This window comes from Notolabrus celidotus, chromosome 23, assembly GCF_009762535.1.
Source record: "Notolabrus celidotus isolate fNotCel1 chromosome 23, fNotCel1.pri, whole genome shotgun sequence".
Taxonomy (NCBI): domain Eukaryota; kingdom Metazoa; phylum Chordata; class Actinopteri; order Labriformes; family Labridae; genus Notolabrus; species Notolabrus celidotus.
The window spans coordinates 20,529,092-20,547,475 of record NC_048294.1 but is presented as its reverse complement, the minus strand read 5'-3'; the positions used below and the strand labels follow the sequence as shown (position 1 = coordinate 20,547,475).

Genomic DNA, 18,384 nt, shown 5'->3' with positions numbered 1-18,384 from the left:
CAAAGCCTAAGGCAGGTAGAGCACACCTCCCCTTTCTTTCATGTGCATATATGAAAAGCAAAGGCAGGGAGAGCATCAGCAAAGACACCCAGGGTACAGAACAGAGCAAACATCAGTGACACTACATATGACACTAGTGAAATCAGACACAGCAGGATGGAGGAGGTGGGGTGGAGGAGGGGTGTGAAGAGGCTTGCAGGGGGAGCAGCAAGAGAAGGCAGGCAGAGCAGTTTAAATAGAATGACCACTTTGAAATTTGGGGCTTTATATTAGGGGCAGGCTTTAAGATAAGCTGATGTACTGTGGAAAGGTACAAGAGTGAGTCTTCTCTGATTCTCTCTCTACTACAGGGGCATCCATGAGGGCATGAAGACTCAGGAGGGGAGATTACCCCCCCACCCCCGCACCTACATTGAGTACGCCCCTGACAAGATTGTGGAGAGCACTCCTCATAAAATTACAGCTTTATTCTTACAATCTCACATTTCCCCATGCAGCTTTAACTCTCTCTCCTTATTACCAATATGTGTTTTACCTGATCAATAAACTTTAAAGCTTTAACAAAGAACCGTCATCCACAGAGACTAACATTGCACACCATTGATCGTTCAGGTTGATTTCTCCTGATTCGTGACTAATGACCCTCAGACGAGTCTTTTTGGCATCTTCTGACTCGGGAAACGAGAGCAACATTAATCAAATCCATTCCTTGTTTTGTCGCGCGCCAAGTAAGATCAAGTTAAACACAATGCGACTATCACCGGATGAGGGGTGATTCTGACTTCAAAATAAAAGTCGAAGTTTTTTTTTTTTTTTTAAGGATATTAACATTGTGGTGTGCAAACATCTTGGAACACTTGTCGGCCGGCCAACACCAGTTAAAGTCCTTAATACCAGAGACTGTCTAATAAGCAGTTAAGTATGTGTATATATCATGTAGCAGTATTAAACTGGCTCTTAGTTCTCGGTGTGAGGGCGTGCAGCTGCGCCGTGCAGCAGATGTGACAGCTGCAATTTATCAGGCTGGTTAACTGGCTGATAAAGGGCGAGGGAACAGGTGTTTAATCTGTTTCTGCTCCATGGTTATAAGAATGCACACAAGGGGACACACAGTGATTGACCTAGACCCTGAATTCGACAAATTGCTGTTGGTTGTGTAATTCCCATCACTCGCTTGTTTGGAGCTTTGGACCTTTTTTCAGATGAAGACAAACTAACAGGTGAAGTATTCATTTAAAATTGCCTGTTGTTATGTTTGTGCTTTGTCTGCATTATTACCTAAGCAGAGGTTTTGAATTCACCCTTGAGTCCAGGCTTGATGTAGGCCAATGGAAACTTACTGGGAGTCCTTCAGTATGTGTTTGAGTTATTACGTAATGCAGATACGGTTCATGTCCTCAAATAAATTGCATTTAACTTTACATTCCAAAGTTGTCCTCTCACTGGAAACATAGATTATATTTAAGTCATGTAAATGTGCTGCTTTAACTTGCTGGTAAAAAACTGGGCTATCTGAACTTTAAGAGTTTGTTTACGTTGAAAAAAGTGTTTTGTAACTTGTCCAAGATGTGTTACATACACTGAACTGCTTAACATTTTTTTTTTTCTTTTTTGCAATTTCCCCATATACCATGATTCAAAAGTGGACACCTGTCATACCATGTACTTCTGTTTAGCTGAATTCTACAGTTTTAGGACTCACTATATTTTGAAACCACAGAAATAAAATAGTTTATATTGTCTTTATTGCAAATGTCCGGCCATCACGTCATCCTAGTGTCTGCTGTGATATTAAAGCTCCGGTGAGGAACTTTCAGGTAGTTTTGCTGTTGGCGCCCCCTTGTAAATGAAGCAGCATGATTTATTTCTTTGCTTATCTTGTCCTGTGCATATGGAAGAGGATTAGGGCCACTGGAAAAGGCATATTTTGGAGGGTGGGCAGGTGAAAACATTTTTTTGAGGTGTCATCTTTTTATTCTTCTAAATCTGAGATTGAAGTCAGAAATCTAAGAAAAAATCAGAACTCTGGGATTAAGTCAGAAGTTGTAGATTAAAGTCGTAATTCGTAGATTAAAGTCATATTTGTTGATTAAAGTCAGAATTTGTAGATTAAAGTCAGAATTTGTAGATTAAAGTCAGTATTCATAGATTAAAGTCAGAAGTTGTAGATCAAGGTCAGAATTCTTAGATTAAAGTCAGAATTCGTAGATGAAAGTCAGAATTTTTAGATGAAAGTCAGAATTCTAAGATTAAAGTCAGAATTCGTAGATTAAAGTTGGAATTTGTAGATTAGAGTCAGAATTCTGGGATTAGAGTCAGAATTTGTAGATTAGAGTCAGAATTCATATACTAAGGTTGGAATTTGTAGATTAAAGTCAGAGTTTGTAGATGAAAGTCAGAATTCGTAGATTAAAATTGGAACTTGTAGATTAAAGTCAGAATTTGTAAATTTAAGTCAGAATTCAGGGATTTAAGTCAGAATTTCTAGATTAAAGTCAGATTTCTGAGATTACGGTCAGGAATCGGAAAAAAAAAAATCAGAATTCTGACTTTTATCTCAGAATTTAAAAAAGATAAATCTTAGCTTTATTTTTTGCCCTGTTACCCTACACATTTTCTTTTATTCAATGGCCCTAATCTTCTTCTGTATGTGTATATCTAAATTGACCACATGTGTATACGGTGTAAGGGTTCAATCTAGACATCTGGATTTTATTTTGAAAGTTCAGACCGGAGGTGGAGCACCGTGCCAGCCCGTGTTTGACGCTCCTTGGACTCGGGGAGGGAGGCAGAGCTGAACAACGGCGAGGAAAGGGAGGACGGTCGGCGGTACCGAGGGTCACAGGGATGTACAGTAAACACAGGCAGAAAAATGCCCAAATATCACCGGCAAAATGTGGACGTCTGCTCTTTCTTCTCTTTTTTCTGCTGCTGAGCGGCGAAGTGGACCGAGCCAGCGGACACACCGGGGAACAAGGTAAAGAAAGAACCGAACCGAGGGAAACTTCTGCTGCGTGCATCTACCAGTTGCGTGTGGCAGCGGCGAAGCCCTGCACAGGCATGCACCACATATTCAACATTTAAAGTTGTCATCAGTGAAAACAGGGTTCATCCAAAGAGGGGAGGTCGTTTTATCTCACTGCTGAAACTTTTTCTGACAGGAATTCACGTTTTGTGCAGGAGAGCGCGCGTGAACCAAACCCCATGTACAAATCTGCGTATTTAACGCGTTGTCGCTTATCAGGCAGAAACACAAGGCACACCTGATAAAACACACCTTTCCTGAATGTTATGAGTTGATTCTTCACATTTATATGGACTGCATCCAAAAACACTGAATAACAGAGTATTAACAGCTCTGCTTTCCTCAACGGGTCCCTGGTTACTCCCGCATTAAAAAATGCATTGTTGGTGTATTGAGAGGGGAAATAAGGTGACACGGCGCTGAAAGTTGACTGTATTTGGTTGTAGTTACGAAGCCGAATTTTACAGATTATGATATATATTCTAAAAAAATAACATTAAAATGTTTTCTAGTGCGTTTAAATGCCATTTAATGCGAGGATATTTTATTTAATATACTTTTAAACGGGTTTTGGGCGTGCGTCTCTTTTAAAAGCAAGCGCGGTTAAACTGCATTATTAAACAGAAGTTTCAGGTTGTTTGTTTTAAAAACGGGAGAGGCTTCAGCCTGTGGTTATTTTTCACGACTGTTTGTGACAAATTTAGATGTTTTAATAGTTTTTCCAGCCAGACTGCAGAATCAGCCCGTCCTCTTTGTGCTGTGTCCATAAAAGGCATCAGTTCAGAAAGAGCACTCCAGTACAGTAGAGTAACCCAGATTTCAGCCAATTATGTCACTGAGGCAGTTCTTTTTTTTTTATTATGGACTAAAACCACAACAATGTTTGAATTCTGATGTTCTTGTAATTAACAGGTCTTAAGTTTGCTGAAATAACAACATCATGACGCAGATTAGTCAAAAGTGAAAAGTCAATCTTTGTCAGGTCTGTGCTCAAGAGGAGAAGAAAATTACTTTTACAATGTTTGTTGAATGGAGGTGGGATCCATTATTTCTGATGCATTTCAGGAAGTCAAGAAATCTAAACGCTGATTGTCTTTAGTGACAGCATCAAGCAGATTTGTGCCTCAGTGTAAATGTTTGATCTAGAACACAGAGCCAGTTTTTAAAAATTAATCTGGACTTTTTGGATGAAACCACAACAGTGTCTGAATTCCTGATCCCTCCAGCACTGGTCTTGGGTTCAGCTCTTGCGGCAGTTTTAGCGTGAGATGACAGGAAATTAACTTTTAATTTGATAAACTCTGAGCCGTCCTCAGTCAGGAAAACAGAGGTCAGCTGGTGTGATGGTTTCTGGTATGAAGATGCATCATCACGCTGCTGCATGGTCATGTGGGCTCAAATGCTCAGAGGCGATGAGACTCAGTGAGAACAAACCGCCCATTCAAAAGTGATGTTCAGGGTTAATGTTGTCAACAGTGCATGTTTGAGTCTTTCTGTACAAAGTTCAAGTGATAGAACGCTTTGAGTTCAGATGGAAATATCCATTAATAGTCCAGACTTAAAGGGTGATTCTGGTGTTTTTTATTCATATTTAGGGTCCTAACTCAGTGTGTTGCGGTGAAACAGGCGGTAATGGCTGCAACATAATTCAAAGCACATCCACTAAAAGTTCTTGTTTTTGTCCCCGACAGGCTCTGATTGTTATTCTAAGTGTCTGACAACATTAAAGAGAGGAGAGAGAGAGAGTTTTATGGAAGAGGAAGATTATTAAAGAGCCACCAAACTCTATTCAAAAAACAGAATTTTTATCTGAAAGAAATCGGGTCCATCCTGCTGCTTTTGGTGTTTTTTCTGCTGTTGTTTGTCACACAAAGTCAAACCTTTGCCAAAGTTACGTTTCTTTTTAAGTTAGCATTAGCTCAGCATGTCCCGTGTAAAACAAGGTAAAATAACTGTTTTTGTTAATGGAGTTTGGCAAATTCACAGGAAGAGTTGTAAGAGCTGTTTCTGGTTAAAAATCCCCCCCCCCCCCATCCCCTGGTTTTGTTTATTGAACAAAATTCAATCATTTTTTAAAATGTTCTTTTAAAAGTAAAACAGAGATAAAAAATTAGACTGTGAAATTACACTCCTGTCAGGGGGAAAAAGGTGCATGCACCAAATGTGTATTTGCAGACACAAGATTTAAAATTACCTATATTCTCATTAAAGATAAGATGACATGAGAAAAACGTATTCTTTGTGGGGTTAGGAAATTAACCTGAGTTAGGACTCCTTTGTACTGTTTGGTATTGTTGTACTGTATTTGGTGACGAAAAATGAAGCTGGTGCAGTTCTTGGAGTGTCCACTAGGGGCTGATTCCATAAGTGAGTCAATCCCCATAGAGTCCCATGTTAAAATTGACCAACTTTAAAGCACAATTAACCATGAAGTCAGCGTGGTACAGATCTAGTTTTGGTCTTTATAGCTCATTTATCTGCTCATGCACTTTAAGGGGTCAGAGAACTACAGACAGAGCGATATAAACATAGTCAATGTACCACTGTGGTTATATTCAGACGAGGAGTTATGCATTATTAGGAATAACCAAGGTGTGCTTTCAGTTTGTCCATCAGTCCTGCTCCTGTAAACACAATATATCATTAATACGTAGACTCACTGATGAAGTGGGTAAACTCAGGTCTCCTGGAGCTCATATCCACTCTGTTTTTGTAGATGTGATAGTTCAGCAACGTCGGGGAGGTTTTGTAAACATCTGTTTTCGCTTCAGTATCTAAAACTGCAAAACTTTACTGTCAAATCCAGAACTACTTTGTCACTCAGAGGGAAACATTCCTTTCATATCACACAGGTAGTTATTGTCATGCAGACTCAGTTTCTGTAATAAAAACACCTCTCGGAGACGTAGTGTAACTGCAGCCTCCTGCCTCAGACCAGCAGAAGGTCAGAGGTCGGCTCTGAAGCAGGAGTGTATTCAGTGTCATTCCCTGGGGCTGCTCAGGAAATGCATACAGACGCTTGAACCTGGCTGGAATCTGTTTTTCATGCTTCACTTGAAGATGGTATCTTGAATAATGGATGAGTCAAAGTCAGGAATGTTCATAAAGATGTTGATATTAGTAAATCTAAAGAATTATTTCAGAGGAGAATGCCAAACATTTTTCCTTTTGTCTTATTCTTAGATGAGTACAACTCTCAGTCCTTGAGGCGCAATAAATACCTTTGAAAGACAAAATAAAGATGAAATTAAACATTTTTAAGCTTTAAGTCAAAATGATAGAAAACATGTCCAATCAACCTTTCCAATAAGACGCAGCCTGTTGTTCAGCAAAAGCAAAATCCATCCCCCAAGATATGTTTGTATGTCCTAGTGGTGCACTGTTAATCTGTTTGTGGTGAGTCTCAGTTTCACCGTAAACAGTAAGTTCCACAGAGGCTTCACTCTGGCTTCCTTCAGTGGTATGAACCTGAAACAGAAACTGATGTTCTTGTGATGTTCTTGTAATTAACGGATCTTAAGTTTGCTGAAATAAAAACATCATGATGCAGATTAGTCAAAAGTCAAGCTTTGTCAGGTCTGTCCTCAAGAGGAGAAGAAAACTACTTTTACAATGTTTGTTTGTTGAATGGAGGTGGGATCCATCATTTCTGAGGCATTCCAGGAAGTCAGGAAATCTAAACACTGATTGTCTTTAGTGACACAGCATCAAGCAGATTTGTGTCTCAGTGTAAATGTTTGATCTAGAACAGATTGTTAGCTGCTCTTCATGCAGATATCTGTTCATAGAGAAAAAGAAATCCTCCTCAGATTAACAACCATGGGAGCCGGGATGTCATTACGCTGGATTGTGTTCCTCCTGATTTTGCTCTCCATACAGATTGTTGTTCCTGCATAAAGATATTCCATGTTTTCAACCAGTAATGTGTTTGTAAATTGGCTTCAAATCATGAGTGGTACAAAGACCACCCCCCAAACAGACAGTGATAATCTGAATGTTTACAGTTCACAACATAAAAATGTGCTTCAACAGAGAAATGCAAACATCAGGAAAGTGATGATTGTATGCAATTAAAAATGTGCAGCTGTCAGCACAACCACACAGAGCATCATGAAATCATTCTGTTACGAACATCTGTACGTTTTTATCAGTACCTCAAACATTTCTTCATTTTTTAACAACTAAGGCACACAGATCCAGATATTTTTTAGTAAATATGGATATAAGTTGGATTAGAAAAAGTCATGTTATTAAAAAGCTTCTCTCCCAAACTCAAGGTTTTGCTCTATGAATGTTTTTGCCATATATTGTTCTGCACAAATATTCATATTCATACCCGTATATGTTGGGTATTTAGCCTTAAATATATGCAAATCTACACTTTAGCAAGCCCGCTACAAGGCTGCAGCGGCGTGAATATAATGGGAAAGGAAGGTGTGGAATAAGAATCCATTAAATATGTATTATTTCAATATCCTCCTCCTGCTCCGTGCAGCCTCCTCTACGCCCCACTGAGCACAACTTTTTTTAATATAAGCAGCAGAGGTGATAGCTGAAGGTTTGCCCCGATAAGATCATTTTTATCTGTTTCCTGTTTGCTATGAATGACCACGCTCGCACATCTATCCTGGGTGTGCTGCAGCTCTACACACGGAGCACAGTTAGACGAAGAAGAAGCTGAGATCCTGACGTTTTATCTTCACATCCTGCTCTAATTATCTCTATGTACCATCATTACTTCAGAGAGGATGCAAAGTAAAAGGTGATGCATAGTGAGCAGGTGGTTATGCAAATTAGATCCTCTGCAGGGTGAGCAGGATCCTGACGTCACTTCAGCAGGGTAAGACTTGTTTTACAATCCGTCCCGAGCAGATCTTTGTGACGTTTTTAAAGAAACTTGGCAAACACAATGTCAGCACTCATGTTTTGGTCAAACACACAGAAGCTGGATGTAGCTGACTGCTGCAAATCCTTGAAGCCTGGTATTTCTGTCCTCCAGGGAGTCGAAGTAAAAACTTAGTGGGCAGCAGGTTTACCTTCACAGAGCTGACAGGAGTTTAAATTCACTCTGAGTGTGTTTTTTTATTTTTGGCTCAGTTGGAGGGAAATGTGGGCGGAGTTTACGTTGTAGACAGGTTTCTTCGGAGTTCATTTGAAGTGTCATCTTTCATCAGTCACAGATTAAAGTGTGAGGATTTAAGAATATTACAATCCACTGTCATGCTGAACTCCCACCATGAATCATGGAGAGTAGGAGGCTCTAATGGGATGGTCCTGACTCCACAGCTTCAGAATCAGGACCTTGAGTGATGATGGACCTCATCTTTGCAATTTCCCCCCCATATTATGACACAATAGTATCCAACGTATAATCAGATACTATTGACTGTGTATAGAGACGGACGATGCACCTCCACCTCGGTCCGTTGTGCCAAAGTGAAGTCAAACAGTCCCAGCTACAGGCACCGATATGTTGCTGCTTTTTAACATTTCCCTGCTAAAGGCAGATCTGAGACCTGAGGCGTGTTGTAACTGATAATTGGATCAAGTGTGGGGTGTAAATTCGACTATTTTACTGAGTCGGAGCCTCCCCGACCTGGAATAATAAATATCAAACGTGTAATATTTACAATTCCAGTTTGGGCTGTCGACGAGGGAAGAAGTACTTTTAAAGCTCACTAACATCAATCAATCAAACTTTATTTATAAAGCACCAAATCCCAACAAATGTTTTCTGAAGACTCTTTCCAAAGAGAGTAGGTCTAGACCTTTTTCTATGTTCTATTAAAGACCCAACATCAAGACAGGAAATTGGAAAACTCGTAATCTCAATATCTTTGAAATTGCAGCGTTATGAAAAAATTCACCCCTGTACAGTGTGTGCTGATCAAGAAATGAGCTATCCAGACTACCCTCGTTTTTTGTACCAGGCTGTAAACATGTTTATTTCTGCTGTGAAGATCGGCTTTTTTTAAATTGGTGTGTATGTGGTTTCTGGTACTTCCGGAGCCAGCCTCAAGTGGACACTCGATGAACTGCAGTTTTTAACACTTCCGCATTGGCTTCCATTCTCACGGCCGGTGGTTGCCCCTAGGTTTGATCACACGAGATTCTGTGAGATCTCATCTCTGTGGAATCGTTGGCACAAAGGTTACGTGTGTGGTCTAGTGGTCTTATGGAATCTTGGAACTATCCCTTTAATGGAGAGACGTCCACAAGTTTTGCATCCAGCTTTTTTGTCTTCAGCTCCCAGACATTAGACGTTCCAGGATGCGATGGTGTTGCTTCAGCTGATGTCATATTGTTTCTTTTGCATGCACAACAGCAGAGATAGGAAGGATGCAAGATGGCTCACTCCTCAGTGTCCCAGCCCCAGAAAAAAACTGTTAGGTCCACTCACAGCATCAAAACATGTCCACCAATCCTTGCACGCCTCTGACAGGTGTAGCATTGCATTGTGCAGGGTTCCCACGCGTCCTGGAAAACCTGGAAAACCTGGAAAACAGTTGACCAGTTTTCCAGTACTGGAAAACACCTGGAAAATGGGAGAAAAAGTAAAATGTCCTGGAAAATCACATATAGTCCTGGAAAATTATTCCAACATGACTGCGTGCGACCTGACCCTATTAACAAAACACATTCCCATTCATTGAAAGTTGAGTGCATGCTGTACTGGAAAAGACAGCGACACTGCACAAATTTTTTCACATCTTTTCTCCTTTACTTCATAATCATGCATTCACAGAAAACGGGGGTATATTGTTTATGTTTTATGGTACATTTGGCTCAATTACCGTACTCTAGCTCGGTTGTTCTCAAAGTGGGGTCCTGGGACCCCTGGGGGTCTGCGAACCATAGCGTGGGGGTCCATGAAATAATTTGAATACATTTCTAGTAAATCATAAAATTGTGCTGTGTCATTACAAAACAGCATATACACCATTGTTATGATACCATTTGGTGGCTTGAAGGGATATGTGAGTCTTGTTACTGTTAATTTTCTGAAAGCGTTTAAGATCAATTACTTGAAAAGTATAAATGCTGTCATGTTGAGTCCACAAGGAATGAAATGACCCTCTGTTTTAAAGTATACAAGTGGTATTTACTTGATTCAAATTGAAGTGTTATCTGTTTATCACTATGGTACATGTCTGAAGGATTTATATTGATACGTTTTACAATACAAATAGTTCCAAAGGCATCTAAGAGTGCAAATGTTAGTAAGCATGTGCTTTAGTGATGGGAAGTTGGGCTCTTTTCAGAGAGCCAGCTCTTTTGACTCGGCCCCAAAGAAGAGCCGGCTCTTTCGACTCCCGAATGGCTCTTAATGTAGGCTCTTGTGTAGCCGTATATTTTTGCAAAAACTAATGGTTTGTGTTGAAACCCCTTTTACGTACGGTATTTTTATGAGAAGCCTTATAATTGCCCAATTGTGTGCATTTATTCTGTTACAAAATCATTCTCACCCTGATCCTAGGGTTATGATTAGGGTTAGGGTTGTGATTAGGGTTAGGGTTAGGGTTGTGATTAGGGTTAGGGTTGTGATTAGGGTTAGGGTTAGGGTTGTGATTAGGGTTAGGGTTGTGATTAGGGTAAGGGTTAGGGTTGTGATTAGGGTAAGGGTTGTGATTAGGGTTAGGGTTGTGATTAGGGTTAGGGTTAGGGTTGTGATTAGGGTTAAGGTTATGATTAGGGTTTGGGTTGTGATTAGGGTTAGGGTTGTGATTATTGTTAGGGTTGTGATTAGGGTTAGGGTTGTGATTAGGGTTAGGGTTGTGATTAGGGTTAGGGTTGTGATTAGGTTTAGGGTTGGTGTTAGGGTTAGGGTTGTGATTAGGGTTAGGGTTTGGGTTGTGATTAGGGTTAGGGTTGTGATTAGGGTAAGTCTTGTGATTAGGGATAGGGTTAGGGTTTTGATTAGGGTTAAGGTTATGATTAGGGTTAGGGTTAGGGTTGTGATTAGGGTTAGGGTTAGGGTTTTGATTAGGGTTAAGGTTATGATTAGGGTCAGGGTTAGGGTTGTGATTAGGGTTAAGGTTATGATTAGGGTTTGGGTTGTGATTAGGGTTAGGGTTGTGATTAGGGTTAGGGTTGTGAATAGGGTTAGGGTTTGGGTTGTGATTAGGGTTAGGGTTGTGATTAGGGTTAGGGTTGTGATTAGGGTTAAGGTTATGATTAGGGTTTGGGTTGTGATTAGGGTTAGGGTTGGGGTTAGGGTTAGGGTTGTGATTAGGGTTAGGGTTTGGGTTGTGATTAGGGTTAGGGTTGTGATTAGGGTTAGGGTTAGGGTTTTGATTAGGGTTAAGGTTATGATTAGGGTCAGGGTTAGGGTTGTGATTAGGGTTAGGGTTAGGATTAGGGTTAGGGTTGGGGTTAGGGTTAGGATTAGGATTAGGGTTAGGGTTAGGATTAGGGTTAAGGTTAGGGTTGTGATTAGGGTTAGGGTTGTGATTAGGGTTAGGGTTGTGATTAGGGTTAGGGTTAGGATTAGGATTAGGGTTAGGGTTAGGGTTAGGATTAGGGTTAGGGTTAGGTTTAGGGTTAGGTTAAGAACCAGAACCAAACTTAAGCATACAGAATCAGAACCAAACTCATGCAAACAGAACCATAACCGAACCAAACCAGAACCAGAACCGAACCAGAACTGAACCAGAACTGAACCAGAACCGTACCAGAACCGTACCAGAACCGAACCAGACCTGAACCAGAACCAAACCAGAACCAAACCAGAACCGAACCAGAACCGAACCAGAACCAAACAAGACCAGAACCAGACCCGAACCAGAACCGAACCAGAACCGTACTAGAACTGAACCAGTACCGGAACCGAACCGAGCCAGAACCATACCAGAAACGAACCAGAACCGAAACAGAACCAAACCAGAACCGTACCAGAACAGAACCATACCAGAAACGAACCAGAACCGAACCAGAATTGAACCGGAACGGAACTGAACTAGAACCATACCAGAACCGGAACCGAACCGAACCAGAACCATACCAGAACCGAACCAGAACCCTACCAGAACTGTACCAAAACCGAACCAGACTTGAACTGGAAGCGAACCAGAACAGAACCGAACCAGAACCGAACCAGAACAGAACCAGAACCGAACCAGAACCGAACTCAAGCAAACTGAACCACAACCAGAACCAAACTCAAGCAAACAGAACCAGAACCAACTCAGGTAAACAGAACCAGAACCAAACTGGAGCAAACATTATTAATGTCCTCAGGTTGGCATTTAGAAAAATCAGATGCCTCAGCTTGGATGGGCTGATCTGATTTCTCCTCTCATGGCCGCCATGCTGACCAATCAAAACAAAGTTCTGCTGTGAGCAGAGCTGGGGCTGAGCACTGTGAGAGCTAAGCAGTGAAAAGAAAAAACTAGGAGCCGTCTCTCTCTTGATGCGAGCCGGCTCTTCTGATTCACTATAAAGCATCGGCTCTGAGAGCCGCAGCTTTTGATAATGACACATCACTAATGTGCTTAATCTGTGTTGCAATTATGAGGGGGCCATGGACAATTTTCTCACCTGTAAGGGGTCCCTGGCTCCAAAAAGTTTGAGAACCCCTGCTCTAGCTAGTAGGAGTGCAAACTCCCGATAGTGAAAACAAACAGAACAAAAAGAGCGACACAGCTGCACAGAAACTCCACGTTGTAGACATCGCTGATCATAATAGACATCACCACGCAGGAAGACAGTTTACATTTTTTATATTTATATTTTTTACGGTAACTCAAATAAAAAAACGTGACATTTGCTTTGTTTTATATCGACCACTTAGCAGGATGAAAATCATGATTAAGAAGGTATATTTTGAGTTTGAGTTGAGTTCAGAAACATTTGTGGCCATTTTTGTCATTCAGTTCTCTTTAGGTCATTAATGCACTGATCCTCTGATCATTATTATTATTTAATTATTTCAATGCAGCTTACTCTCTGTTTCATGACCCTGCACTTTTCTCCCATGTTTTCTCACTTCCCCCGGTTTCTTACGATGTTGACGTGTTTTTTAAAGGTTAGAAAATCTCTCCAAACTCCCAGTACACTCCTCTCTGCTGGGATTTAAACAAACTCCTCGTTCAGCAGTTTTCTCCTGAATATCTGCCTTCAACACGGCCCATTTAGCAGGCGCTGATGCTGCCCCGGGCCTGTGCTGCACATGCTTTAGCGATGCAGGTCCTGTTCCCGGAGCCCGGAGGAATCTGTATGCAATGATTTGAGAGCTCTTGAAAGCGTGGGCTGTTATTTCCGGGGGCGCTGGATGCGGTGACGGGCTGCGCAGTCGGCAGAACTGTTCGACCTCCAAAGAGGCAGAGTTTCATTAGCTACACGTTCCCCGACAGCTCCTCGCTCACCTTTTCACACTGGCTCGTTTTCCAGCGGAGAGGTTGCACCCGTGAAGAGTATTTTGTTTGAAATCGAAGCAGATTGGGTTTTTTCAGAGGTAACACCCACAGGAGCTCAGCACAAGGTCCTCTCTGGTCTACTGTGTGGGCTCCTTTTAGTCATTATTCATGTTCCAAGTGTTGTGTTTATGCTCTGCAGGTCTCTGCTGTGTAGGTGAGGGGCTGACACACAGCGCTGAGTTTCTGTTACAGGTTAATGCTATCACACTGCACGCCTGCATGGAGTGTGATGTAGTTTTAAACAACATGTGGACTGTGTAACCCCTTTCATGATGATCTGAGAGGAGAGGCTCTCTTCCAAAACAGATAACGGAGCTGAAAGCAGGAAGTTATTACACAACCACCAGCTCTGTTCAGTTTTTATCTCTGTCTGTCACAGCTTTTTAAAACACACGTTACTTTTATTTATCTTAAAAATATGATGTGTACGCCGTATGTTGTACCATCTACTACCTGGGTGTAAACAAGACAGATGTCGTCTGGCAGCACGGCGTGGTTTGTCAGTATGTTGATCTAGTAAATGGAGATAAAGTTGTATATAGGGTGTGTCTAGTTAAACTGACATATAACCACTCCACCAGAGCAATGAGGAACCAGCACAGGCATGAGGATGTTAACCTGCAAGGAGGACTCAAGGTTGCTGGTGGGGCTAGCTCTGCTAGTGGTAGCCACACCAAACCAATTTAACATAGCTTACCTGCGGACTCTGTGATCCTGTGTTTAGCCAAATAAGTTGTGCTCAGTTTGAGTGTTAACTTACCTTAAGACGAGTCGATTAGTCAGAATTTAACTTTTCTTTTAAACAACGAAGAAATTCAACCAACCCCTGCACTTTTTTTTTTAATTCTTGCAATTTCCTCACTTATTCTGCGTATATGATTAAATCAAATATACAGACATCAAATTGAGCACCTGTGGTTTAACTCAAAGCTTACCCGTAACTTCTAAATCCAAGTGTGTTTCAGCCTCAGTGCTGCAGAGTAAAGAGCTACCTGCAAGAGTCCAAAGTTAAAGCCATACTACGTGATTTTGCTCTCATTCACATTTTCAGTAAAGGCCAAGCGGCAACCTCCCGTCTAAAAATATGAGTCCAATGGGGAAGTGCTAAAAACTGCAGTTCATCAAGTGTCCAATTGAGGCTGGCTCTGGAAGTGCCGGAAACCACATAAACACCAATTCAAAGGAGCTGATCTTTACAGCAGAAATAAACATGTTTACAGCCTGGTACAAAAGACGAGTGTAGTCTGGATAGCTCATTTCTGAATTGGCACACACTGTACAGGGGTTGAATTCTTATCTAACGCTGCAATTTCGAAGATATTAAGATTATGAGTTTTCCATTATGAGAGGCACAGCTGACTTGATAGACAGGTGGGAACACTGTAGCTGTTGGCTAGGAGGCTCAAAGCTCGCCTCTTTACGTCACAATCGCTCGACAGCACTAATATGGCTGCTGCCACCGATTGGCCTCAATACAGTGCTTCAGAAACAGATGGGTGACGTCACGGATACTACGTCCATATTTCATACAGTCTATGGTAAAGGCATACACCACTACCCATATATACACATCCTTTACATTGGGGTGCTAAACAATGTATCCACTAGAGGGCGCTCATAGTCAAGAGTTACACAGAAGAAGAAGGCTCAAAAGTTTCTGACGAGGTATTGATTATGTATCTATTAAGAAAGAGGTGACATCAGAGACGTGTGTTTTTGCTGGTTTTGCGTGAACTGTTAGCAGCGCTGCTCAACACTGCCACCACTTTTACAGGTGGTACTGCAGTTTTCGGCTGCATCTCTTAGCTTCCAGAAAATGTGCAGAAGTTTGGACTGAATGACGGCGGAGTCCCGGCAGAAGCTCCATCCTTATCTGTATCTCTACTAGGCGTGGACTACAATAGAGCAGTTAAACCTTCTCTTGAGATCACTTCCTCTTTTCCTTTCCTCATCTCCTTTCCTTCCTTCTTTCCTACCACGTTACAACAAATTAGAATATGACTGGATTCAGATTTTTGATGCCATGTTTTAAGTTTAAGAGTATTGTTCATTTTAAAGGCTGAGAGCTAAATAAGAACCATTCTGCAACATTGGATTCCGTTATCTGATTAATCGATTAATCAATTAATCGACTAAGAAAATGTTGCACTCGTAAAATCTGAGCTTTGGGGGCCTTATTGATAAGATTAAAGCTGAAAGCTAGCTGCACTAAGACGTGTTTACAGTACACATGGTGGTATGATAGTTAGAGAGGTAACTTCTTTATCTGATTAGTCGATTAATCGATTAATCGTTTCAATAATAAATGACGAGTCAACTCTTGAGGTAGTGGTTAGCTTCACACATTCAGTCCCCATGCTGACGCCTTTTTTTAAACATGCATCCATTCAGGCTCAGTGAGTAAAGATGAATAACCTTCCTTTGGACTCGCTTGGTTAACCCCTCAGAGGAAGGACCTCTTTGTCAGCTGTAGCTGTAACTTAACGAGGCTCATATTCAAATCAGACACAGAGTCATCTCTTTAATCTGAACTCACGTCGGAGTAAACCCCCCGCCCCTGGTGCAGACATGAATGGTTTGATTATATCTCCCTCCCTTGAAGGACGAGACACACTTGTGACTATACAAACATGACATGACTGAAGTGCAGCTCAGCTCAGAGGAATGCTGCATGCATCCAAATCTGTAGCGTCACATGTTGGAGTCACTTATCCGCATCCTCAGGCATGCTCCTCTCTCTCTCTCCGTCTGTGCTCGGACAGACCGCTGCTGGGTCTGTAGTTCAGAGGAGACAATCTGTTCAGGAATATTACTCTTGTGGAGTTTCCAAACACACTCTTGATGTAAACCAGCTTCTTTGTATCTTTTATGTCAGACAATATTAAAATCTTTGGTTTTAATTTATTTTTTAATCACTGCAAATTCTGTTCTTTGAAGTATTTGGCTTGATTTTGAACATTTAATCAATTATGCTGGAAATTCATGGCAATGCTTTGGTTTTAATCGGCTAATCTATCCTGCATCTTCTCTCAGATTAGTAAAGCCCTCACCTTAACTTATTAGTGATCAAACCTTCACATCTCTCTCTCCGCTGATTTATTTACTTATTGGTTCATCCATCGGCTTTGAAATTTAATCAGACTCAGCTGAATTAAATTCACTTTTCATCAAGATGCATTAAATTCAAAACCCTTTCAAACATGCACTCCAGACATTTTCTAGATATTTTCAGGATCTCTGCGCTGAAATGAAGCATAAAGCTAAAGACTTCTTTCTTCTTATAAAGGGGTGGCACAAATAGGGCACTGACAGAGTTGTGAATACAGTTTGACAAGCATTTTCTTGTTCCTGATATCCTCTAATTTTGTTTCTGTCAAAGTCAGCTCATTTCAACTAATGTTTATCTTTTATTTTGCTCTTTTTTGTCTTTATTGAGAGGTTAGGACAGCGGGTAGGGCGGGAAACTGTGAGACAGAGCGGGTGATCACTCTGTGAGGGGCTGCAGGATGTAATTGAACCTGGGATGCCTGAAGAGAAGACCACAACCTTCGTACACGGGGGCCTAAATTTAAGTGCCAGGCCAAACCGGCACCCTAAAGGGCTCTGTTTACACACAGTCAGCGGCTTCTGCTACCTGCAGTCCCTCTAATGACCACCAGGGGGAGACTCTGCTGGTTGAAAAAATAGCCGTTGCATCTAAATCAGACTGCATAAGACAGACGAGATAAGAGCGCCCTGAAAGTGACGCCAGAACATGTAGAGCTCCATCTGCTGACTGGCCGCAGTATAGATGAGAAGCCCCGCCTCCTCCATGTGAACAGATGGGACATGGGTCAAACTTTAAAATCCTAATGCTGGTCAAATAAAAGCTCCTCAAACATGGTTTCTGTCATTATAGGTATGTCTGATCATGCTGATTTATGTCACAGTGGAGAGGTGATGGAGGGATGTGATGTCATGATTGAAAGCTCTGTTGACCAATGAGTCTCCAGATTATCAGAGTAGAGGCCTTCTTGTAAAATTCGGTAAATCTGAAGACTCCTTTTCCCCTCTGTGAAGTTTGTCTCTCCTAAAAAGTGACTGAGAGATATTTATGAACAGCAAGCGGTGATGCTTCAGCCTGAAAACCTCCATGTGGAATAATTGCACACATGATTTAGGACACAACAATGACACAGAAGTGTAACCTTGAGTCATAGTGAGGCAGGCCCGTCTGTCGTGATGTGAAGTGATTATAAAACATTTTTCCCACGTTTAGCGCTGAAAGTGCTTTTGTTATTTTCCTCTCCGACATGAATACAAAGTGAGAACACACCGCTAGAGAAACCTAATTTCTCATAACACCGGGAGCGGCTCGTCTAAAGTAGGTGTTCAGAGCACGTTTGAATGACTGCTGTGTCAAATCACTCGCAGATAAAGACGAGTGAAACCCACACTTATTTATATGTAAATGTTCCAGCTTTTCAGGAAGAGCGCGGATGGTTTGCGGCGTATCATCGGATCTGGTTATTATTCCGTCTCACACACACACACACACACACTCTGAAAGTCTGCCAGGTGTGAGGGAAGGTGAATGCAGCCTCTAACAATCATCAGTGCACAGATAGGGAACCACTTCCCCCCCCCCCCCCCGAGAGCTCTCACACTGATCCCTCCTTCCACTTCAGCCGTACGGAGGGAGAGGGAGAGAGAGGGAGAGGGAGAGGAAGCTCGAAGTGAGTGACTCATTAAGACCGGGATGGGCTCTGGAAGACTTGAAGTGAGAGAGAGGGTGATGAAGAGCGAGGGGGAGAGATGAAGTCTGCAGGGATTTAGGATATAGGAAGTATAAGAGTAAGCTGTTTATTGGGGGATTTGGCTGTGATGTGAAGAGCACTAGTTCATCAGTGCCAGGTCCTCCTGCCTGCAGCTGTCTCCTGGACCCCTCGGGTCTTTTTAAACCCA

At 41.7% G+C, this 18,384-nt stretch overlaps 1 protein-coding gene across 3 annotated transcripts in view; it reads left to right on the top strand.

Annotated features, from left to right (window-relative positions):
* Nucleotides 1-1,087: 1,087 nt before the first annotated feature.
* The window catches only part of adam19a (ADAM metallopeptidase domain 19a), a 222,547-nt gene continuing 205,250 nt past the window's right edge, over nucleotides 1,088-18,384 (top strand). The window contains exons 1-2 of one of the 3 annotated variants that reach the window (XM_034676859.1): nucleotides 1,088-1,220; nucleotides 2,730-2,977. In XM_034676859.1, the coding sequence (XP_034532750.1) occupies nucleotides 2,848-2,977 (130 nt within the window). In that variant the 5' untranslated portion in view covers nucleotides 1,088-1,220; nucleotides 2,730-2,847. Of the gene's footprint in view, nucleotides 1,221-2,724; nucleotides 2,978-18,384 lie in introns of those variants that run through there. The other 2 variants (XM_034676860.1, XM_034676861.1) reach the window with 2 other exon arrangements.